We start from the raw sequence: 25,644 nt of genomic DNA, 5'->3' as shown, positions 1-25,644 counted from the left end.
GGACCTTGCGGGCGCTGCAGGATTTCAGTCCTTCACGGCGTAGTGTGTTACCAATTGTTTTCTTTGTGACTATGGTCCCAGCTGCCTTGAGATCATTGACAAGATCCTCCTGTGTAGTTCTGGGCTGATTCCTCACCGTTCTCATGATCATTGCAACTCCACGAGGTGAGATCTTGCATGGAGCCCCAGGCCGAGGGAGATTGACAGTTCTTTTGTGTTTCTTCCATTTGCGAATAATCGCACCAACTGTTGTCACCTTCTCACCAAGCTGCTTGGCGATGGTCTTGTAGCCCATTCCAGCCTTGTGTAGGTCTACAATCTTGTCCCTGACATCCTTGGAGAGCTCTTTGGTCTTGGTCATGGTGGAGAGTTTGGAATCTGATTGATTGATTGCTTCTGTGGACAGGTGTCTTTTATACAGGTAACAAGCTGAGATTAGGAGCACTCCCTTTAAGAGTGTGCTCCTAATCTCAGCTCGTTATCTGTATAAAAGACACCTGGGAGACAGAAATCTTTCTGATTGAGAGGGGGTCAAATACTTATTTCCATCATTAAAATGCAAATCAATTTATAACATTTTTGACATGCGTTTTTCTGGATTTTTTTGTTTTTATTCTGTCTCTCACTGTTCAAATAAACCTACCATTAAAATTATAGACTGATCATTTTTTTGTCAGTGGGCAAACGTACAAAATCAGCAGGCGGCAGGTAGCTTAGTAGTTAAGAGCGTTGTGCCAGTAACCGAAAGGTCGCTGGTTCTAATCCCCGAGCCGACTAGGTGAAAAATCTGTCGATGTGCCCTTGAGCAAGGCACTTAACCCTAATTGCTCATGTGAGTCGCTCTGGATAAGAGCGTCATGTAAATGGGATCAAATACTTTTTTCCCTCACTGTACGTTAATACTGTCTCTAGGCTGAGGTTATGGTGCATCAGTATTAAAGTGCTAAGTTAGGAGACCTAAGGTTTGAACAATAGTAATCCATAAAAAATGTAGGGTTCACATAAAACCTGTGGGATTTTGAGTCTCTGTTCTACCTAGTTTGGGTGAGAGTGGTGACATAGGAGGGCTAGCTTGAGCTCTGGAAGGGTGATTTCTAAAAAGACAAGGTTTGGGGCAGGGGTGGCCAAATCGTCATCCTAGAGAGCTACTGAGTGCAGGTTTTTGTTCCAGCCCTGCTCTAACACTCCTGTTTTAGCTAGTCAAGGTCTTGATTAGAAGATGATTAGTAGGAATAGGAGTGGTAGAGCAGGGCTGTAACAAAAGCCTGCACACCCAATTGCTCTCTTTCTGAAGAAAGGGGGGAGGAGAGGAAGGGATGGGAACGAGAGCAGCATTTCAGTGTACCACAAAACATAATGTCCTGCCTTCCAAGCTCCTGGTAACTATCCTAATCACCACAATAAAAGTATACCTTAGAATGAGTCCATACAGTGCTCACAGACAAACACATACAATATGAACAACATGCCATCATCACAATAACATCACTCATCACACAACACATTTCACTTTCAAGTAAGAGGAGTCTTAGGGCCGGTTTCCTGGACACAGATTAAGCCTAGTCCTGGACTAAAAAGCATGCTCAATGGGGGTCCTAAATTGGAAGTGCTTTTTAATCCAGTAACAGTGTCATGAGCCCTCTCACTCCACCGGGTTACCACCTTAATTTGTTTCCACTATCTTCCACTCTGCTCACCTCCCTCTCTCTACTCAGCCTAACTAGCTCCACCTGTCCCTGCTCTGCTCGGCTCTAATTACTCTGCCAGCTGCGCTGCATTACCCACTAACCTCTCCCAGTATTTTAGGCCCTGTCTTTCAGCTCTCCGGTGTCAGATCGTCTGCAAAGCTCACACCCGGAACCTGTTTGCTCGCGCTTCTGGCTCACCCCTGGTTTTGTGACCCCGGACCTGCCTGTTTTTTGGATACTCTTCTGCCTCAGGAGATCCAGACCTGCTTCTGCCATTACGACTCCTGACTACTCTTCAATCCCGGTAACTCTGACCAGCCTTCTGCCTTGCTACTACGTATTTTGGATTTCCCTTGAACTGTACTGCTGCCTGGTTTCATTCCGCCCCGTTGTGTCTGTGTTTCCTCCCCCAGGACTTCTGGACCACCAACCACCGGCGTCATCGGACGCATCGCTGCCACTGGGGGAGGCACAGACCCAGCACATCGGACGGGATAACCCTGGAGCCTTCACTCACTCCCTACATCCCTTTCCCTTTAAGTTTAAATAAACTTTCTGGTGTGACGCAATTGTGGTCCTCTTGTCGTCTGTCTGAACCGTGACAGTACGATCTGACCATCATGGACTCAGCGCACACTTCCCCGACATGGAAACCGAAGAGCCTGAGCAACCCACCGCCATGCTACGCCTGGAACACACTGAGAGAGAGCTAGGCCGCATGAGCGGCGTCATCTCCTCTCTGCTTCAGGTCGGCCACCAACAGCATCAGCAGTTCCAGCAGCACCAGCAGCAGTCCCAGCAGCAGCAACAACCTCGCCATGATCATTCAACTCCTCACCAACCTGACCCCAGCCAGTCTGCCCACCAGCCCTGCCCCCGAGTTACCTGCCCCGGTCGTTGCAGCCGCTGCTCGAACCCAAGATTGGAAACCCCGAGCGGTTCAACGGCGATTCAACCCAGGTCCGGCCATTCCTGACTAGCTGCCGACTTCAGTTCTCCTTGCAGCCAAGGACCTTCGCCACGGAGGGGCTAAAGTTGGGTATGCCATCACTCACCTGACGGGCCGAGCTCGACTCTGGGGAACAGCAGAGTTCGAACGTCAAACCCCCGCATGTGCAACCTTCGGACCTGTTTGCTGAGGAGATGCTGAAGGTGTTTGACCTGGATTCCCCAACCGCAGAGGCGTCTCGTGAACTGTTCAGTATTCGACAAGGCAGACGTACAGTCGCAGACCATTCCATCGACTTCCGAACCCTGGCTAGACGAAGTTCTTGGAACACACCATCGTTGGTGGACGCGTTCTTCCATAGTTTGGCTGACTATATCAAGGACGAGTTGGTCTCCCCATGAACTGCCTTCCACTCTTGATGAAGCCATCGCACTGACTGTCAGGATCGACAGTAGGATACAGACCCGTCGTTCGTGGGAGGGGCGCCAAGGTCCACCTACTACCGGCATTCGGAGAATCCGACTGGGCTCCTGTCATCTACTGCCACTCACCCAGGTCAGCTTGATCAGTCTGAGCCTATGGAGATTGGGCGAGCCTCTCTCACTCCTGCAGAGCGCCAGCGACGCTCACCTCAAACCTCTGCCTCTATTGTGGAGGTGATGGACATCGTGTGGTAACCTGCCCTTTAAAGGGCCGAAGCTCACCGGGCATAGGGGAGTCCGGTTGAGTTCAATGACCATCCAGTCCTCCGACCGCCAAACCCCCCTGCTGCAAGTTCACCTCCGCCTCCCTGACTCAACTCACACCCTGGCTGCTCTGGTGGATTCTGGCGCGCCGAAGCCAACATAATGGACATCAAGCTGGCACGCCAACTGGGACTGGAGAACCTCCGTTTGACACCTCCTATTCCTGCCCGGGCACTGGACGGACACTTACTCGGATCGGTCACTCATGTCACGGCCCCCGGTCTCGATGGGTCTGTCCGGAAACCATCAAGAAACTATCCAGTTTCACCTGCTCCCCTCTCCAGGCCAACCCCTCATCCTGGGTTACCCATGGCTCCGCCGGCACAACCCTCAGCTCGACTGGGTGACCGGGGTGATCAGGGAGTGGGAGAGGACTGCCACCGAACCTGCCTGCGTGCCGCCGCGCACTACCCCCTCGGCCAGTACCTACTAACTCCGCTCCTGACCCCTCCAAGGACCCTGTGTCGATTCTGCCAAGTCCCTGCATCGTTGCAGCTCTGACCTGGGCTGTTGAGGAACAGGTGCTGGAGGCTCTCCGTAACCAGCCAGGTCCCAGCACTTGCCCAGCTGACCGCCTTTTTGTCCCCGAAGACCTGAGGTCCCAGGTCGTCAGTGGGGGACATGACTCCCGCCTAGCTTGTCACCCTGGCTCCACCCGCACTTACAACCTGCTCGCCCCAGAGGTTCTGGTGGCCCTCTCTGAGGAAGGATGTACGGAATTCGTCCAAGCCTGCCCCATCTGCAACCAACACAAGTCGTTCTGCCAGCCCCCAGCTGGATTGCTGCAGCCCCTGCCTGTGCCCAGGAGTCCGCTGGTCCCTGCTGCGCCTTGTCCTCCTCCTCCACGGCTCGTCGATGGTGGTCTGGTTTACACCGTCCGCCGCCTGCTTCGGTCCAGACGGAGGGGTAGGGGTCTCCAGTACCTCATTGACTGGGAGGGCTATGGACCTGAGGAAAGGACCTGGGTGCCAGCTAGTCGGATTGTGGACAGGACTCTCATCACCGCTTTCCACCAACGGCATCCTGATCAACCTGCCATCCGTAGGGGCCGCCCCAGAGGGATCCCTAACCGTCCGGCCCGCTCGGCTTCCTGTCCTGTGCCTGATCCTGTCTCGGGACCTGTCCCATCTCCCGACCACAGCCCTCCGGCTTCCTCCGAGGATGAGGACGTTCACTCGGACCGTCGGAGGAGTTCTAGCCCTCCTCCGGCTCCCCTCCTCCCGCCCGGCGTGGTGTTGCTCTTGGGACTTCTGGGGCCGTCCCTTGGGGGGGGGGTTCTGTCATGAGCCCTCTCACTCCACCGGGTTACCACCTTAATTTGTTTCCACTATCTTCCACTCTGCTCACCTCCCTCTCTCTACTCAGCCTAACTAGCTCCACCTGTCCCTGCTCTGCTCGGCTCTAATTACTCTGCCAGCTGCGCTGCATTACCCACTAACCTCTCCCAGTATTTTAGGCCCTGTCTTTCAGCTCTCCGGGTGTCAGATCGTCTGCAAAGCTCACACCCGAACCTGTTTGCTCGCGCTTCTGGCTCACCCTGGTTTTGTGACCCCGGACCTGCCTGTTTTTTGGATACTCTTCTGCCTCAGGAGATCCAGACCTGCTTCTGCCATTACGACTCCTGACTACTCTTCAATCCCGGTAACTCTGACCAGCCTTCTGCCTTGCTACTACGTATTTTGGATTTCCCTTGAACTGTACTGCTGCCTGGTTTCATTCCGCCCTGTTGTGTCTGTGTTTCCCCAGGACTTCTGGACCACCAACCACCGGCGTCATCGGACGCATCGCTGCCACTGGGGGGAGGCACAGACCCAGCACATCGGACGGGATAACCCCCTGGAGCCTTCACTCACTCCCTACATCCCTTTCCCTTTAAGTTTAAATAAACTTTCTGGTGTGACGCAATTGTGGTCCTCTTGTCGTCTGTCTGAACCGTGACAAACAGGCTTAATCTGGGTCTGGGAAGCCAGCCCTTAGTGTTCCACTGAGAGTCAAACATATACAGGTTTACTCCAAACTTTCTTGAAATCTATCAGTCTAACTGTCATTTTGAAAGTCAATTAGGTGGGTGTTTTTTTTAACCAAACACAAAATACTTATGCAATGTCATGTTGCTATCACTTACCATTGTTCTTGTGCTACATAGCCATTTGTTATTGATGGTCTACAATGTGTTTTACCCATGGAATGGAAGGGAGGGGGAGTGGACATTTACATCAACAATAGTGTGCATCCCAACACACACTGTGCCATACAGTCCCATGCAAAGGATCACACACACACACACACACACACACACACACACACACACACACACACACACACGGAGAGCTGTGCATTAGTGACATCATGTGCGTTGATGGTGAAGAGGTTAAGAGTCATCAGGTGTAGTGTGGGAGGCTCAGGCTAGTAGTTTGATGTTTGCCAATCGAGTGAGTATTTCATTAGGGAAACAGTGGGTATTTGATTAATTGAGTATTTTATTGTGATTACATATTCAGGGAAACAGTGAGTATTGTCTTAGTGGTTCTTACCACGCTTGGAGGGTTTGCTGGTCAGAGTGTCTGACCGCTGAGAGACATCTGGGAGCAGAGTACACAGTTACTCTCTAACACACATCTACAGTGTCAGCTGGTTTATACAAATGAAGATTTGTATAAATCTTTGTATACATTTTTCACATTTGCATTTTTTCGTCTGAAAGCTTATGAGTCCTTTTCTATAAGTATGAATTATGGCTGTTATCAAACTTTTAAAACATTTACTTTAGGTGTGCTTAAAATGTTAACGTTTTTTTTTTACAAAACGCGATATCTAACACACTAGTTTTTCCCAAGATGCGCTATATCCATTGTCCAGGTGGATGGAATGTTCCATATGGTTTTTGCAGATGGCGCTAAAGTGAGTCATTTTTCGAATCATTTCCATTATAGTTGTCTGTTCAGTCAGTGCATTCGGAAAGTATATACAGCCTTATTCTAAAATGCATTAAATTAAATTTTCCCTCATCAATCTACAAACAATACCCAATAATGACAAAGCAAAAACTGTTTTTAGACATTTTTGCAAATGTATTACAAATAAAAAACAGCAATACCTTATTTACATACAGTACCAGTCAAAAGTTTGGACACACCTACTCATTCAAGGGTTTTTCTTTATTTTTACTATTTTTTACATTGTAGAATAATAGTGAAGACATCAAAACTATGAAACAACACATATGGAATCATTTAGTAACCCAAAAAGTGTTAAACAAACCAAAAATATATTTTATATTTGAGATTCTTCAAAGTAGCCACCCTTTGCCTTGATGACAGCTTTGCACACTCTTGGCATTCTCTCAACCAGCTTCATGAGGTAGTCACCTGGAATGCATTTCAATTAACAGGTGTGCCTTCTTAAAAGTTAATTTGTGGAATTTCTTTCCTTCTTAATGCGTTTGAGCCAATCAGTTGTGTTGTGACAAGGTAGGGGTGGTATACAGAAGATAGCCCTATCTGGTAAAAGACCAAGTCCATGTTATGGCAAGAACAGCTCAAATAAGCAAAGAGAAATGACAATCCATCATTACTTTAAGACATGAAGGTCAGTCAATCCAGAAAATGTCAAGAACTTTGAAAGTTTCTTCAAGTGCAGTCGCAAAAACCATCAAGCGCTATAATGAAACTGGCTCTCATGAGGACCGCCACAGGAAAGGAAGACCCAGAGTTATCTCTGCTGCAGAGGATAAGTTCATTAGAGTTACCAGCCTCAGAAATTGCAGCCCAAATAAATGCTTCACAAAGTTCAAGTCACAGACAAATATCCACATCAATTGTTCAGAGGGGACTGTGTGAATCAGGCCTTCATGGTCGAATTGCTGCAAATAAACCACTACTAAAGGACACCACTAAGAAGAGACTTGCTTGGGCCAAGAAACATGAACAATGGACATTAGACCGGTGGGAATTTGCCCTTTGGTCTGGAGTCCAAATGTGAGATTTTTGGTTCCAACCGCCGTGTCTTTGTGAGACGTGGTGTGGGTGAACGGATGATCTCCGCATGTGTAGTTCCCCCCGTAAAGCATGGAGGAGGAGGTGTTATTGTGTGGGGGTGCTTTGCTGGTGACACTGTCTGTGATTTATTTAGAATTCAAGGCACACTTAACCAGCATGGATACCACAGCATTCTACAGCAATAAGCAATCCCATCTGGTTTGGGCTTAGTGGGACTATCATTTGTTTTTCAACAGGACAATGACCAAACACACCTCCAGGCTGTGTAAGGGCTATTTTACCAAGAAGGAGAGTGATGGAGTACTGAATGAGATGACCTGGCCTCCACAATCCCCCGACCTCAACCAAATTGAGATGGTTTGGGATGAGTCGGACGGCAGAGTGAAAGAAAAGCAGCCAACAAGTGCTCAGCATATGTGGAAACTCCTTCAAGACTGTTGGAAAAGCATTCCAGGTGAAGCTAGTTGAGAGAATGCCAAGAGTGTGCAAAGCTGTCATCAAGGCAAAGATTGGCTACTTATATTTTTTGATTTGTTTAACACTTTTTTGGTTACTACATGATTCCATATGTGTTATTTCATAGTTTTGATGTCTTCACTATTATTCTACAATGTAAAATATAGTAAAAATAAAGAAAAACCCCTGAATGAGTAGGTGTGTCCAAACTTTTGACTGGTACTGTATTTACAGACCCTTTCCTATGAGACTCGAAAATGAGCTCAGGTGCATCCTGTTTCCATTGATCATCCTTGAGATGTTTCCACAACTTGATTGGAGTCCACCTGTGATAAATTCAATTGATTGGACATGATTTGGAAAGGCACACACCTGTCTATATAAGGTCCCACAGTTGACAGTGCATGTCAGAGCAAAAACCAAGCCATGAGGTCGAAGGAATTGTCCGTAGAGCTCCGAGACAGGATTGTGTCGAGGCACAGATCTGGGGAAGGGTACCAAAACATTTCTGCAGCATTGAGAAACAAGATTATCTGGTCTGATGAAACCAAGATTGAACTCTTTGATCGGAATGCCAAGCATCACATCTGGAGGAACCCTGGCACCATCCCTACGGTGAAGCATGATGGTGGCAGCATCATGCTGTGGGGGTGTTTTTCAGCGGCAGGCACTGGGAGACTAGTCAGGATCAAGGGAAAGATGAACGGAGCAAAGTACAGAGAGATCCTTGATGAAAACCTGCTCCGGAGCGCTCAGGACCTCAGACTGGGGCGAAGGTTCACCTTCCAACAGGATAACGACCCTAAGCACACTGCCAAGACAATGCAGGAGTTGCTTTGGGACAAGTCTCTGAATGTCCTTGAGTGGCCCAGCCAGAGCCCGGACTTGAACCCGATCGAACATCTCTGGAGAGACCAATCCAACCTGACAGATCTTGAGAGGATCTGCAGAGAAGAATGGGAGAAACTCCCCAAATACAGGTGTGCCAAGCTTGTAGCGTCATATCCAAGAAGACTCAAGGCTGTAATTGCTGTCAAAGGTGCTTCCACAATGTACTGAGTAAAGGGTCTGAATACTTCTGTAAATGTGAAATTTCAGTAAATTTTTTATAAATGTGAAAAAAAATCTAAACCTGTTTTTGCTTTGTCATTATGGGGTATTGTGTGTAAATTGATGAGGGGGAAAAAACTATTTAATCCATTTTAGAATAAGGCTGTAACGTAACAAAATGTGGAAAAAGTCAAGGGGTCTGAATACTTTCCGAATGCACTGTACATAGAACTGTTTGGGATACTTTTTCTATTGGAGTTCTGTGGTTTGGGGTGGATATATGGCGTTTTGCCACAAAACATGATTATGTGTCTCTCTAAAATAAAATCAGCTTGCAATATTTTCAACAAAATCATGTCTATTTTTCTCACTAGCCCATGTCATGTTAAGATACAAAAATAATAGCTCTATCTCTTTCACAAGATGTGTTTTAATTAATGTCAAGTCACCAACATTTGAGAACATTTATATATTGCATTTTGGAATCAAACCCTTCAAATGGAACGTCCTACTCTTACTTTGCATGGATGTTTAAAGTCCATGCACTTTAAAGGGTGAGGGGGGTCTACTTCCATTGCCTTCCTTCAGACTTTCTGTTTCTCTCTGTCTCTCTAGATAGGTCTCTGTAAGTAACACTTTCTCTTTCTCGATCGAGCTCTTATCTATAAGGTAAATTAGCTGGGTAGGGTGAAAGCTAATGGGAGATTAGAAATATTCTACTTAAGATGGGGGCACTCTCTCAAAGTACAAAAGGACGAGACAATTTATTTGCGCACACACACATTTTTTACATTTTAGTCATTTAGCAGACACTCTTATCCAGAGCGACTTACAGTTAAGTGAGTGCATACATTTTCATACTGGCCTGCCTTCCTTTTTCCCATGGAATATTCACGGAAGTCAGAATTTACACAGTATGAGTCATCTGTAGTAGCTAATAGTACTCTTAAAACATGCCACTGCATGCAGTCCCTTCTGTCTCGGACACTGAAGGAGTGAGTGAAAACAGATTGCACAGATCTAGTATAGCGGTTGATTTAATATTAGTAAAGGTTGCGGTTGGTCAAATCGTTTTCTGGCTAAAACACATGCCCTCAGTGTGTTGTCATACGTGACACACACTGTTCAGTATCAGTGTGTGATATTTAGCATTCAGTGCATTGATCCACCCCAGAGTCATAGACACACAGAGTTAGGCAAACTCAGTTTTAGAATGACCTAGGCAGCCATATTGGCACCAAAAAGTCCAAGTGTATGAAATATTTGGAGCAGACATAGATGATCAGTTTCCAGTGTCTAGACTGTCTATGGCTCTGGTTGAAACCCTTGCATTCCACTCAGCATGCCAGATCAGTCATTCAGTTATTTTTGTGATTCTGTGCCAAGTGCAGTTAGATTGAAGCTGTGGATGATGACCAAAAGCAGGCTGGGATGGACTGACAGGTGAAAGAAAGAGAGAGAGATAGAAAAGGGATAGGAAATACAGGGCTACAGGGTTGTGGTCAATTCCACCTCAACTAATTCTGGAAAACAACTGAATTTCAATTCATGAATTGGAAATCAACCACTATTTGAAATGATGTTTTTTCAATTCATGAATTGAATTTCACTGAATTCCCTGGAATATGGTAAAACCTTTGACCCCAAACCTGAAGAAAGAGGGATAGAGAGAAAAGGGGACAAAGACATGGACAGATGACAAAGAAAGACAGAGAGAAAGTAAAAGAAAGAAAGTGAGAAGGAAAGAAAGAAAGAAAGAAAGAAAGAAAGAAAGAAAGAAAGAATGAAAGAAAAAGAGAGTGAAAGCAATAGTGAAAAAGAGGGGTGGGGCTGAGTTATTGATGGAGAAAGTGGTTGGGGTGTTGCATACAGTGCCTGATAACAGTTCCCATCTGTGACAGAGTGAGTCCCAGGCATTCAAAGTGCTAAGACCGCTAGCTGGTACGTGTGCTAAATGTGTGAACTAGAGAGTGGTCAAACCAGTGTTCTTCCTTCCTGGTCCTAGAAGTAGGTAGGTGTGTGTGTATGTGTGTGTGTGTGTGTCAGGCCAGCTAGCTAGCATTAAAGGGAAATAAAAAAATTGTTCCAACCTCATATTCATTATCTCCAGCACCACCCCCAACATCAACATATGTGAAAATGGCGTGTTTCTATGTTTTGTAGTAAAAAAGATAGAGGAAGATAAGTGTTTCCAATGACATCATCAACCAATTAGTAGACAATTAGTAGAAAATGCCTACTCATAAATGATTAAAATGCACACCGATGATGTCATTGGAAACACTTAACTTCCTCTATCTTTTTTTTTACTACAAAACATAGAAACACGCCATTTTCATATATGTTGATGTTGGGGTGGTGCTGGAGATGATGAATATGAGGTTGAACATTTTAGAAATGTCCCTTTAACACACCTGTACACTTCACCAAGGTTTTCATGAGTTGATTATTTGAGTCAGGTGTTAAAGCACTAGACTAGGACACACACATTAGCCTGCACACACTTATACTGTGGGCCCAGGAGTAAAGAAGATGGCTCTAGCCTTATTATATTCTATAGTCTGTTCTATGTAAGGTATGTAATGCCATGTCTCACCAGCAGTGGGAGCTGTTATCAAGTGAAGAAATCCCAGGTATATACAATACAGGCACACAAAAAAAACAAGGACAAGTGAAGAACAGAACGTGACTCTGTCTTTCTTTTCTTCCATTCCTCCCTGTTCAACCCATCTTCATCCCAGAATATCAAACTATATAATACATACATGTATTGAGCTAATGTGGTCGTTTTGAAGTGTTACATCATTATGGTCCATATTCTCTATATGGGAAGGTTATACTGGACACAAGTTCAACAAACAACCTCTTAACCTAGAGCTGGTTGGAAAGTGTAAAAAGTTAGCCGAAAACGTTGTCAAATGAATTCTGTGTGTGTAGGTCATGACTGAGCCCTGGTGTGTGTATGCAAGAAAGTCAGGAGAGAGTGTGACCCTCTAGATGTCTCGAGTACACCAATGTTGTTGCTTTGTTGGTGCCGGGTGCATCTGCCATGGTGTGGGCCATGCATGTGGAGAAGCCTTGTGCCAAAGCGTGTGAGTCGAGCCGCGCTGTGACTGTGGCGTTGCCGTGAGCTACGGGGATGCCGAGAGGGGGGTTGGGGGTAGTGGAGGGGTCGGGTAGTGGAGGGGTGTAGGGGGGAGAGGGGAGGGTCTCTACTTACCAGAGATCTGCTGGACCCCGGGCTGGTCATGTGAGCTCATCAATTGAGCCTGAATGGTCTCAACCACACGCTTGAAACGCCGGCTGGGACCTGGAGAGAGAAAGGGGGAGAGACAGAGGGAGACAAAGAAAAATTTGGGAGGTAGAGAATGAGGGGGAGAGAGAGAGAGAATGAGGAGAGATAGAGAGGGAGGCAGAGAGAAGGTGGAGGAAGGGAGTGAGAGAGAAATAGAGAGAAACAGTCTTAGAACTTGATTGACTGAAAAATAAGAAATACTCTAGAAAATAACCAGAATAATAGACAGAAAATAAGCTTGTGATGTTGAAACACACAATGCCACACCAGTAGGACGCAAAGAGTGTCAATGTTATGAAAACAACGACATCATTTATATTATATGTTCCTCACAATAGCCTCAATGAAGCTTCAATTTTTATTCAAACACGTAAATCTCCATGGAATTCAGCGGAATTAAATGAGAGTCTGTTCAACAACATCAATTTAACATAAGTTATCCACATGGGAATAAGCAGACATACTGCAGAGACAACACAGAATATTTGGCTGGAGATGATGCTCCAGTGTCATTGGCCAGAGGTTGTCCTTTGAGACTCAGCAGGGACTAAAGCGCAGTGTGATTATGGTGAGAAAAGGTCTCTGTTTCTCTGTCCTCTTCTCACCAGGCTTCTGTGTAATGGTGCTTGCATCAGCGTGTATGTGTGGGTGTCTGTGCATGTGTGTACATATTCAGGAAGTGTCTGTGTGTATACAGTGTTTGTGTGTGTATGTTAAAATGTGTGTGTGCACGCATGTGCCTGCCTGCCTGACTGCCTGCCTTTCTGTGTGTGTTACCTGACAGCAGGGTGAAGGTGACCGAATAGATGCCGTTCTCTTTGGTGGCGGCGGTGCTCTCTGTGTAGGTGATGTCCACCTGGAACTTGACTGGCTTCTGAAACACTGTAGGACCGGCTGTAGACTTATACTCCGCCCGGAAACTAGTCTGACTGATCACACTGTGGCTCAGACTGGGGATCTATATGAGAGACAGGAGCAGGGAGGGAGAGGGGGTACAGGCGGGATGCAGGAGGTAGGGAAGCAGAGGGAGAGAGATGGGAAAGGGAGGTGGAGGGTGGGAGAGAGAGAGAGCGAAAACAAAGAGAGAGCACAGGAAAAAAAGAGAGAAAACATCAGTTTAAATACAGAGACCACGTGTGACTAGTGAGAAAAACGATATGTACATGAGCTAAAATACAGATATTAGGCGAGACAAAGAGAGACAGGAAGAGACAACACTGGATCTGTTACACTGCAGCACAGCGCTGTTAGGGACCATCAGACACTGAGTCAATTACAATACACAACGCTGAAGAGACAAGAGACACACAGCAACAACACAGTTGTGGGCTTCAGGGACTAGGGAGCCTTTTAAAATGAACTGAAACAAACCTGCTGGGAAATAAAGCAGACATGTAAAGGTTAGATAATTGGCTAGGCGTAGGGTTAATGCAAGCCAACTACTGTAGTGTACGATAATGGTTGTGTCATGACAGTGTCAGTGTCAAAGTCAGTTTCCATCCGTTGTCGTGACTGTTTTGAGGCTGTGTTACACCATTATAATGACACAGTTATGCCCAGTGTGGCCAAGAAAAACTTTAGAAGACTCAATCAAGCCCTTTCCTTGACTCTCTTAAATGCCAGAAACCAGACTGCTGTGCACCAATCAGATGCAGACTGCAAAAAGCAGGCTGCTGTTCACTGATTACACAATAGCACTGACCTTCACTGGGAAATCAACATAGGGAAATGCAGGCAGTAGCACTGACTAAAAGTTGCTCTAAATCAAAAGATAAATCACAGTTGCTTTACAGTGAATTCATCCACTTCGTCTCGAGGACAAACCAATGAACATAGCCATCACTTTGAGTGCTAGCTCTAATAATGATTTCAATGTTTGAAGACCAGGAACAGTGAAATATAAATCCATACAATAACAAGTCAAACAGAATCATAAGTAGGGGGGTGACAAAGGAGAGAGAGAGAGAGAGAGAGAGAGAGAGAGAGAGGTGCACAGACATACAGACGGACAGACATAGAAAAACAGTGAGACCCAGAGAAAGAGAAACAGTCAGAAAGAGATACACATAGACAGAGACAAGGAGATACACATACAGTAGATGGAGAGGGAGAGAAAGAGGAGCGGTGAGGAGTCCTTACAGAGAGGAAGGCATGAACGATGTCTGCTTTGATGGAGCTGAGAGGCTTGTCTCTGATCACCACAAAGATCTGCTCCTCTTTCTCCAGGTTGATGAAGTTACCAAACCATGACTTCTTGGCAAGCCTGCGGGGAGGGAGAAAAAATGGGTTTTATGAGGACACATGCACACACACTCTCTCTCACACACACACGCACACTGTAAGTGCATTCTCACAGACACACACACGTCAGCAGACTGGAAGCACACACACACACACTTAATTTAGTATCTGCTGGAGAGAAGACTAATGCATCATGTCGAGAGGAATAATTAACATAGTGCCAGACTAATTTGCATAATGCAACATTTACCATGCTTTGCCTGATCTTTAATATAATATGCTACTTAGCAGATGCTTTTATCCAAAGCGACTTACAGTCATGTGTGCATACATTTTTACGTATGGGTGGTCCCGGGGATCGAACCCACTACCTTGGCATTACAAGCGCCATGCTCTACCAATTGAGCTACAGAGGGTAATGAACAGAAACTGTTTAAGGGAGTAGTGTTAAATTCAATATTATTTTAATCTAAAATCACTTTGTCCCTCCTAGCCTGGTCCAGATGTATACGTCAACCAACTGGTGACTATTATGTATGCCATGACAATAATAGTCATAGGAGTTGGTTAAAGCGTATACATATCTGAACCATGCTATTCTGTTTCCACCTCCCTCTACCATCTAACTTCAACCATTGTGCATGTTCTGTAAGCCCTCTTCCTCCCTCTGCTTGTCCAAATGGCCAAATGGCCTCATATTGGTCCCCAATAGCAATGACATCATCCTGACTACCTTTGCTACTAACCTACCTAAAGGCCCCTTCCTCGTTTCTGCCTCATCTCCAACTATCCAACCAGACTCTAGCTGTGTCTCTCTCTGTCTGTGAAGCAAACTGGAACTAAACCACTAAAATATTCATGGGGAAAAATTCTCTAAAAATAGCCCAATCAACAGGAAGGAGAGATGGATGCAATACTGGGAGGGGTCCAATCTGCATAATTGTGGGGACTGTTCACACAGGTCCCTTGGGCAGAATCCTCTACTGTCTGTACCTTACCACTCTCCCAGTGGCGAAAACACCAGAGAGGTAGAAAGGTAGAATGAGTTGACTTTCGTGCACATGCATGTAACAGAGGTGGTTCAGTGACCCACAATCAAGTGCATGAGATCCTACACCTTGCCTGAGACCTGCAGCTCCCTGAACTAATGTCTCCAGACTTTAGCTCAACGAGCCAACATCGGTGAACCACAATCACTAGTAACCTTGCCCGAGACCTACTTCCCCCCCAAAAAAAATATTTTTTTCTTTTTTTATGGGGTAGATCAGCTTTAATATTGCAGATATATTGTAGCTTCCATCAATGTAATTGTCTGCATCATTTTCCATCCCCCATATATATTTTTTGTAAATATATATTTTTATATATTTTCCTTTATTATTTTCCCCTAACCCTACCACCCCTCTGCTAATTTGAGTAAACTATTGGACAACAACACTTAGGCTTTCAACTTATACATACTACATACATTTTACGGACACAGTATATTTTACAATAGTTATCTTTTGTTTGTTTTTAGTCCCATCCTTCAGCTCCACTCAACCCTTCCAATCTATCTCTGAATACCATCCAGTTTTGATTATATTTTTCAAATGTGCTGTGATGTTTCTCACAAAAGTTCTGAACCTTTCTATTCTCATAGTTTCTACAGATTGTAAAAAAAAAAAATGTTTTGCTAAGAGTATTATATTATTGATCGATTGACTATGACTTTTTAAATCACTCAGCAGTGCTATTTGCAAAGTTAGCTCCAGGTAAATGTTGCAATTCTACAGCCATTCCTGAACCTGCGACCAAAAACAAGCTACAGTTGAAGTCGGAAGTTTACAAACACATAGGTTGGAGTCATTAAAACTAGTTTTTCAACCACTACACACATTTCTTGTTAACAAACTATAGTTTTGGCAAGTCGGTTAGGACATCTACTTTATGCATGACCGAAGTAATTTTTCTAACAATTGTTTACAGACAGATTATTTCACTTATAATTCACTGTATCACAATTCCAGTGGGTCAGAAGTTTACATACACTAAGTTGACTGTGCCTTTAAACAGCTTGGAAAATTCCAGAAAATGATGTCATGGCTTTAGAAGCTTCTGATAGGCTAATTGACATAATTTGAGTCACTTGGAGGTGTACCTGTGGATGTATTTCAAGGCCTACCTTCAAACTCTTTGCTTGACATCATGGGAAAATCAAAAGAAATCAACTAAGACCTCAGAAAAGAAATTGTAGACCTCCACAAGTCTGGTTCAGCCTTGGGAGCAATTTCCAAATGCCTGAAGGTACCACGTTCATCTGTACAAACAATAGTACGCAAATATAAACACCATGGGACCACGCAGCCGTCATACCGCTCAGGAAGGAGACACGTTCTGTCTCCTAGAGATGAACGTACTTTGGTGCGAAAAGTGCAAATCAATCCCAGAACAACAGCAAATGACCTTGTGAAGATGCTGGAGGAAACAGGTACAAAAGTATCTATATCCACAGTAAAACGAGTCCTATATCGACATAACCTGAAAGGCTGCTCAGCAAGGAAGAAGCCACTGCTCCAAAACCGCCATAAACAAGCCAGACTATGGTTTACAACTGCACATGGGGACAAAGATCGTACTTTTTGGAGAAATGTCCTCTGGTCTGATGAAACAAAAATAGAACTGGTTGGCCATAATGACCATTGTTATGTTTGGAGGAAAAAGGGGGTCGCTTGCAAGCCGAAGAACACCATCCCAACCGTGAAGCATGGGGGTGGCAGCATCATGCTGTGGGGGTGCTTTGCTGCAGGAGGGACTGGTGCACTTCACAAAATAGATGGCATCATGAGGAAGGAAAATGATGTAACTATATTGAAGCAACATCTCAAGACATCAGTCAGGAAGTTAAAGCTTGGTCGCAAATGGGTCTTCCAAATGGACAAGGACCCCAAGCATACTTCCAAAGTTGTGGTAAAAATGGCTTAAGGACAACAAAGTCAAGGTATTGGAGTGGCCATCACAAAGCCCTGACCTCAATCCTATAGAAAATGTGTGGGCAGAACTGAAAAAGCGTGTGCGAGCAAGGAGGCCTACAAACCTGACTCAGTTACACCAGTTCTGTCAGGAGGAATGGGCCAAAATTCACCCAACTTATTGTGGGAAGCTTGTGGAAGGCTACCCGAAACGTTTGACCCAAGTTAAACAATTTAAAGGCAATGCTACCAAATACTAATTGAGTGTATGTAAACTTCTGACCCACTGGGAATGTGATGAAAGAAATAAAAGCTGAAATAAATCATTCTCTCTACTATTATTCGGACATTTCACATTCTTAAAATAAAGTGGTGAACCTAACTAACCTAAGACAGGGAATTTTTACTAGGATTAAATGTCAGGAATTGTGAAAAACTGAGTTTAAATGTATTTGGCTAAGGTGTATGTAAACTTCCGACTTCAACTGTACATATGGACAGTACCAAAACAAATGATCTAATGATTCTGACTCTTCGCAGAAAAATCTGCAGAGCTGGGATAATTGTATCCCCCATATATCTAACATTCTATTGGTTGTAAGAATTTTGTATAATAATTTAAATTGAAAAACTCTAAGTTTTGAATCCAGAGTCGTTTTGTATATCAGTTCATAAACCATGTGCCATGGAATCGGTACATCGAAAATCTCTTCCCAACTATTTTGCAATCTATATGGCACAGCTGTAAAATTGTTGGTCTTTAAATGAAACTGGTATACTTTTTTATTTATCACAATTTTCTTTAACCAATTTTGGTCTTTAATGCAGGACTGACAGACAAGTTCCTTACTTTCTCCCCCTTCATTTTAAATTTTTGTCATTTAGCAGACGCTGTTATCCAGAGCGACTTACAGTTAGCGAGTACATACATTTTCATACTGGCCCCCCATGGGAATCGAACCCACAACCCTGGCGTTGCAAGCGCCATACTCTACCAACATGCCTTCCACTTGCCTCTTCCATTTTTGCAGTAATGCTGCAATTGGTTGGTTGTAATTTTGAGTAGAGCAGACATTTCCATATATTTTTGTTAGCTTCTTATGTGACATAACTCCACCAGTCCTATTTATGATATAATTTACAAAGATTATGCAATTTTTTAATGTTTTTCTCCAAAAAAATAGTTTTTTAATCAATTAGTATATTTGAGTTTAACCATAATATTTGTTGTAATATTTGTTCTGTCTTTTCTGGTGAATTAAACTGAAATTGCAACCAACTTTCTATGGCTTGTTTTAAAAATAGCAATATTTTGGAGATTATTTCATTTTCAAATAACCAAAAGTGAGAGGTTGTAATCTGAATAAAGGGAAAAAGGCCATTCTTGAACAACGGGTGAGACATTCTTACTAATCTGCTAGAGAACCAGTTCGGATTTAAGTACAACTTTTGTATGACTGAAGCCTTTAGTGAGAGGTCTAATGCATTAATATTTAATAGTTTCTTCCCTCCGAATTCATATTCATTATATAAATAGGCCTGTTTAGTTTTGTCTGGCTTGCCATTCCAAATAAAATGGAATATTTCTGCTCGTATCGTTTAAAAAACAAGTCGCTAGGTGTAGGCAAGGCCATGAGCAAATACGTAAACTGGGATATGACTAAAGAGTTAATCAGGGTGATTTTTCCACAAATAGACAGGTATTTTCCTAAAGACTTGCGTTAGATCTCCGAACGAACGCCTACAGACCACCTACAGGTCCCTATAGTTCTTGACCACTAAATGTTTAGTAAAAGGCATAAGCTGACACACCCAAAAATGTTCTGTTGAGGTGCTGACTAACAGAAAGTAAACTATAAAAAGAAAGAAAGTCGCACACTCTAGTTATGCTCCCAAAAATGTCATGGATTTAGCAAACAACTTTTTGGCAAGAAGTGCCTTCTTCAAGGTTTGGGAGCATAACTAGAGTGTGCGACTTTCTTTACCTCAATGTTTGTCAAACGTTGTATTTATGTTTTCCCGGGTCACTCACTCTGGTGAAGAGTCTGGCGTCAGGCTGGACATGTCCTCCTGTGTGGGAACTGTGGAGAGAGGCAGAGACAGAAGTCAAACGTGAAAGGTTAAAGGCCCAATGCAGTCAAAAATGTGATTTTTCTGTGTTTGATATACTCTACCAATCAAAGGTTTGGACACACCTACTCATTCAAGGGTTTTTCTTTATTTTTTACATTATAGAATAATAGTGAAGACATCAAAACTATGAAATAACACATATGGAATCATGTAGTAACCAAAAAAGTGTTAAACAAATCAAAATATATTTTATATTTGACATTCTTCAAATAGCCACCCTTTGCCTTGATGACAGCTTTGCAAACTCTTGGCATTCTCTCAACCAGCTTCATGAGGTAGTCACCTGGAATGCATTTAAATTAACAGGTGTGCCTTCTTAAAAGTTAATTTGTGGAATTTCTTTCCTTCTTAATGCATTTGAGCCAATCAGTTGTGTTGTGACAAGGCAGGGGGGGGTATACAGAAGATAGCCCTATTTGGTAAAAGACCAAGTCCATATTATGGCAAGAACAGCTCAAATAAGCAAAGAGAAACAACAGTCCATTATTACGTTAAGACATAAAGGTCAGTCAATACGGAAAATGTCAAGAACTTTGAAAGTTTCTTCAAGTGCAGTCGCAAAAACCATCAAGCGCTATGATGAAACTGGCTCTCATGAGGACCGCCACAGGAATGGAAGACCCAGAGTTACCTCTGCTGCAGAGGATAAGTTCATTAGAGTTAACAGCCTCAGAAATTGAAGCCCAAATAAATGCTTCACAAGTTCAAGACACAGACATATCTCAACATCAACTGTTCAGAGGGGACTGTGTGAATCAGGCCTTCATGGTCGAATTGCTGCAAAGAAACCACTACTAAAGGACACCAATAATAAGAAGAGAGCTGCTTGGGCCAAGAAACATGAGCAATGGACATTAGACTGGTAGAAATGTGTCCTTTGGTCTGGAGTCCAAATTTGAGATTTTGGTTCCAACCGCCGTGTCTTCGTGAGAAGCGGTGTGGGTGAACGGATGATCTCTGCATGTGTAGTTCCCACCGTAAAGTATGGAGGAGGAGGTGTTATGGTGTGGGGGTGCTTTATTGGTGAAACTGTCTGTGATTTATTTAGAATTCAAGGCACACTTAACCAGCATGGCTGCCACAGCATTCTACAGTGATATGCCATCCCATCTGGTTTGGGCTTAGTGGGACTATCATTTGATTTTCAGGACAATGACCCAACACACCTCCAGGCTGTGTAAAGGCTATTTTACCAAGAAAGAGAGTGATGGAGTGCTGCATCAGATGACCTGGCCTCCACAATCCCCCGACCTCAACCCAATTGAGATGGTTTGGGATGAGTCGGACGGCAGAGTGAAGGAAAAGCAGCCAACAAGTGCTCAGCATATGTGGAAACTCCTTCAAGACTGTTGGAAAAGCATTCCAGGTGAAGCTGGTTGAGAGAATGCCAAGAGTGTGCAAAGCTGTCATCAAGGCAAAGGGTGGCTACTTGAAGAATCTCAAATATAAAATATATTTTGATTTGTTTAACACTTTTTTGTTACTACATGATTCCATATGTGTTATTTCATAGTTTTGATGTCTTCACTATTATTCTACAATGTAGAAAATAGTAAAAATAAAGAAAAAAAACACCCTTGAATGAATCGGTGTGTCCAAACTTTTGACTGGTACTGTACATTTCCACACTATGAGGTTGGAATAATATTGTGAAGATGATGATTACCCTTTTAGTGTAAGAGCTGTTTGAAAAGACCGCCTAAAATTTCAGCCTGTTTTGGTGGGATGGAGTTTTGGCCTATCTGGTGACACCACCAGGAGGTAAATTTGTTAATACACCAACAAGACAGAGAGTTCCAAACCTCTATGCCAATAACAGCTAATTTTCTGTTTTCTGCTCCCTACTCAGTCCATTCCCAGACAGTCCTAGCAAAATTCTTGATTGAGAAATAGCTCTTTTACTAAGAAGCTATTTTTTTTCTTTTTGACCATTTTTTAATTCAAAACATGTACTAAATTGCTACCCAAAAATGATTTGATATTGAGATTAAAATGGCTGCATTGGACCTTTAATGGTGAAAAGTTCAGACAAATGGGCAACATTGCTTGATTGACATCTGAGTGCACTATAGAGGGTCCAGGATGCAGTGTGGATTTAGTTTTAATCACTTGATCCTTACTATGTACATGTATATAGTGCATAAGTACAACATGAAGCCTAAAATCCTTTCCTCCTTAATCTTGTTTATAAAATGTTTTGTCTTTTACCATTGTAATACCATTATCTACATTTACGTCATTTAGCAGACGCTCTTATCCAGAGCGACTTACAGTTAGTGAGTGTTATACATTTTTCATACTGGCCCCCCGAGGGAAACGAACCCACAACCCTGGCGTTGCAAGCGCCATGCTCTAACAACTGAGCTACAGGGGATCTACAAAGGTTATTCTGTATAAAATGGACTATATCCCTTCACGTTATATAAATCCTGTTAGGGAAAGGAATACCTAGTCAGTTGCGCAACTGAATGCATTCAACCGGGAAGCAGTTGTTGTGGGGGTTAATTGACTTGCTCAAGGGCAGAACATTCACATTTACATTTTAGTCATTTAGCAGACGCTCTTATCCAGAGCGACTTACAGTTAGTGAGTACATACATTTTTCATACTGAAACAGCAGAGTTTTCCACCTTGCCGGGCTCTGGGATTCTGTCCCAACGCTCTAACCGCTAAGCTACCTGCCGCCCCTTGGTAATGGAGGATTTAAATGGTCTATCACCGTGCAGCACATATTACATGACAACCTACCTACAGGCATTAAAACATTATACCACTCATTAGAAGAAGAAAAATACACCCTACAGTTCCTCAATTACATATATGAGCTTGCACACTTTGAGAACCAACATAATGCCTGTGGTAAAGCTCTGAAGCTATACGGTCCTTATAACACAAACAATCATTTTTCTCATCTTTGCTACTCTCATCGGAATGGAATAGCCATTGATTTATAATGTATATGACTAATCATATAGAAGTTAATGGGACTAGCATAAATAACCCCCCCTGGTTTAATAAGATTATATCACAACGTATAGGACAGAACGTTTACTGTTAACCCTCTTGAGATTCATGCAGATATTCCCCTGTGCTAAGCGCTAACGCTAGCACTCTACTGGGAGAGTGTAAAATATATTTCCTAACAGTACAGTATGATCTGTTCTATTGTTCACCTGAAGTCTGTACAGGTAGGATTTTAAAACTCATGGTGACCAATCCCCTTGACCAGGTGGTTCCAGCATCCCAGAAGGATGTAGCTGTGAGCCAACAAAGGGTCCCATTCCTATACCCACTGTTAGTGTTTGTGGAAACCCTCACCTCTCGTCCCCCTCCCCAAGTCTCCTACCCCAGTACATTCCAGTACCTTGCATTTTCCTGCGATGGAAGCGCGGCGAGCCCAGGAAGCTGTTCTTGATGGAGTTGAGACGCGTCCTCCAGGGCAGCCCGCCGATGGAGGGGCTGGGGGGTGGCGTGGGGCTGGGGGTGCCCACCGGGCTCTCCTTGGGTGTGTGCACCGGAGTGCCCTTGGGGGTGGGGAGGGGGCTCCCCCGCGGAGAGGGGTGGGGGGTCACCTGTATGGTGGGGACAGATTTGTGACCGTTGTGGTCAGGGTGGAGGCGGTGCCGGCATAGGGGGGACATGGGTGGCACTTGAGATAGGGGGATTGAGAGCTTGGGGGGCACGGTGAGGGGTGGGTGGCGGCGTGGCCGCGGGCTGTTGGGGACACAGGGGGGGCTGCCCAGGGGTGAGGAGGGGGAGGTGGGCTCTGACTTGGGGGTGGTTGGGCTGTCAGCTGAGTTGGGAAGGGGGTTGGACCTGGTGGTCTGAAGGGGCTTCTCAGACACTTTGGGCTTGGCGGGGAGGGTCTGTGTGCGGGGGTGCATCAGGGGGGACCCCATCTTTGGCGTGTAGGAGTTGGGGAGCGGGTGTGGGTGCACGCGGTTGGCCCCCCCTACCCCGTTATGGTTAAGGCGGGACTCTGGGGAATGGGTGGGGCTACAGTTGGGCGACTGACAGAGGTCCGGCGACTGGGGCGGGATAAAGAAGCGCCGGACCGGCTGCAATTGGACATGCACCGTTAGATTGACAGCGCAGGCAGCCAATGAGAGACCACGCCCAGAAGCCAGGGGACATATATAGAAAATCCCACAGCCCAATAAAGGTGGATTGCAATGAAATGGCACCAGGACAAAAACAGCAATATAGTAAGAAATGACATGGAGGAGAGGATAGGTGGAGCAAGTGACACACAGGCAGGGAGAGTGGTGAGAGTGCAGAAAGAAAGACAAGAAGAACATGCCATTAGCACAACCAGCCAACCAGGAGGCAGCAGCACCATGGGGGAGAGAAGTGTAGAGCATTACAAGCATTCATGAAGCCAAACCCAAACCAGCAACTGAAACATCACCCAAAGCTAACTGCATTAGCTTCCAGACTTCATTGGTGGAAAGCAGCCATACTGCATGCACAATGCTGTGGCATGAATGACATAGCAACTATCATGACAGGACATGAAAGTTTATGACAGCTTATGAAAACTGGCATGTTTTAAAAGTTTATGCAAGGTTTATCGGCTTTTTGTTGTGTCACTCATATGGCAGCATTATGAAGCGTCTATGATGACTGCCTTAGTGAAGTGATCCTCATTAAATATAACGCATGAGCGTGTATGTCTCTATGTGTGTGTGTATGTGTGTGTATGTGTGTGTGTGTGTGTGTATGCGTGCGTGCATGTGGGTGCTCTAAAGTTTAAAGGTCAAATTACACTCCTAAACCCTAATCCCCATGTCCCTCAGTAGAGTGATCCCATCAATGTGTGACATAATATGTAGCCTTACATAATCGGCACAATATTTATACTTAAAAAAGGAGAACTGAAATGGCATCACCAGTATCACTCATCATAAAAAATAATATGAAATAACATTTAGGCACAAAACCCCAGCTGGGGTTGCTGACAGATATAAATATTTGAAACTTTTACAGAATCCTTCATAACACTGACAGTTCCGCAAGAAGAGTCAGAATATGTGATGACTGCATGTTTGTATCCTCACTAAGGGCTGGCTTTAAAAATGCATGGCCTTAGTAAAAGAATGGAGGAACTGTGCATGCTAGCTAGGAGCTGGTTTGTTGATTTGTAGCCCTAACCTTTACATATAACATGGCAGCATTTTCCAAGGTATTCCCTAATCGAAGATGACTTTGATGGCTTATGTTACCGGTCATTGAACACCAAATCCCACATATGGGACTTATAATAATGGATGTGTTTACAATCTGATGAGCTGTTGGGGGAATTTAAAACAAGAATAATGGGTTCCCTCATTAGTACGTAAGCCCTTATGAGGCCTCACATGGATCCAATGATACTTCACAAGAAGCCCTATGACATACAGCCTACATAGCTCTGTCATAACAATGATATAACAACAGTCGTAACAGGTCATGATAACCAACCGTATATTACAGTATAACAACTGATACAACCCATGAATGAAGTATAAATTATTAAAAATTAATCTGTGACCCACACTAATACCTCATATCAGCGTTATGTCAGGTGTCATAACTCATGCCCTGTGTTTTGGGATATCATGTCACATGACGTAGATTTTAACCTTTATTTTAAGCCTTTTCCAGAAATAGAATTACACCAAAAATGAAAGCCATTGTCTGAGGATGGTGTTGGACCATCTGACATAAAAAGAAAGTTAAAATCCAGGTCATGTGACATGACTGACCAAAACACAGGGCCCTAATCATAAGCTGTCATAGGGTATAGTGACTGGTAGCTTTACACTATTCTTATGACAGGATTATGCAGGCTTCATGTCAGATGGGCTTTCAAAGAGATTTTACCATGGATTCCTCTATGAGCTGCCTTATGTATAGCCTTATGAGTGGCCGTAGCGAGTGAATAGCAGTGTGTGCATTCCGGTGACATCCACAGCACAGCAGAGCCAGCGGTGAGGTGAGTTGGTGCGGTGCAGTGTGGGCCAGCGTGTGGTACGGGACAACCAAACTCTTACCCTGGGACTGCTGAGAGGACTAGTGGAGAGACCGGAGGACGCTCCGCTGATAGACCGTGACCTGTAGACACACACACACACACACACACAGACACACAGACACAC

General features: G+C 44.3%; 1 protein-coding gene across 6 annotated transcripts in view; it reads right to left on the bottom strand.

Annotated features, from left to right (window-relative positions):
• The window catches only part of LOC121582258 (serine/threonine-protein kinase BRSK2), a 176,174-nt gene that overhangs the window by 1,841 nt on the left and 148,689 nt on the right, over nt 1–25,644 (bottom strand). For 2 of the 6 annotated variants that reach the window (XM_045225049.1, XM_045225051.1), the window contains 7 exons: nt 25,540–25,600; nt 22,872–23,565; nt 19,407–19,455; nt 14,322–14,445; nt 12,960–13,140; nt 12,108–12,197; nt 5,918–5,965 (listed from right to left, as the gene is read on the bottom strand). In XM_045225049.1, coding sequence (XP_045080984.1) covers nt 5,918–5,965; nt 12,108–12,197; nt 12,960–13,140; nt 14,322–14,445; nt 19,407–19,455; nt 22,872–23,565; nt 25,540–25,600 — 1,247 coding nt within the window. The remainder of the gene's footprint in view (nt 1–5,917; nt 5,966–12,107; nt 12,198–12,959; nt 13,141–14,321; nt 14,446–19,406; nt 19,456–22,871; nt 23,566–25,539; nt 25,601–25,644) is intronic. The other 4 variants (XM_041897936.2, XM_041897938.2, XM_045225052.1 and 1 more) reach the window with 2 other exon arrangements.

The sequence above is a fragment of the Coregonus clupeaformis genome, chromosome 15 (genome assembly GCF_020615455.1).
Source record: "Coregonus clupeaformis isolate EN_2021a chromosome 15, ASM2061545v1, whole genome shotgun sequence".
Taxonomy (NCBI): Eukaryota; Metazoa; Chordata; class Actinopteri; order Salmoniformes; family Salmonidae; genus Coregonus; species Coregonus clupeaformis.
The sequence above is the reverse complement of the archived record's forward strand: the minus strand, read 5'-3'. Positions and strand labels throughout refer to the sequence as shown.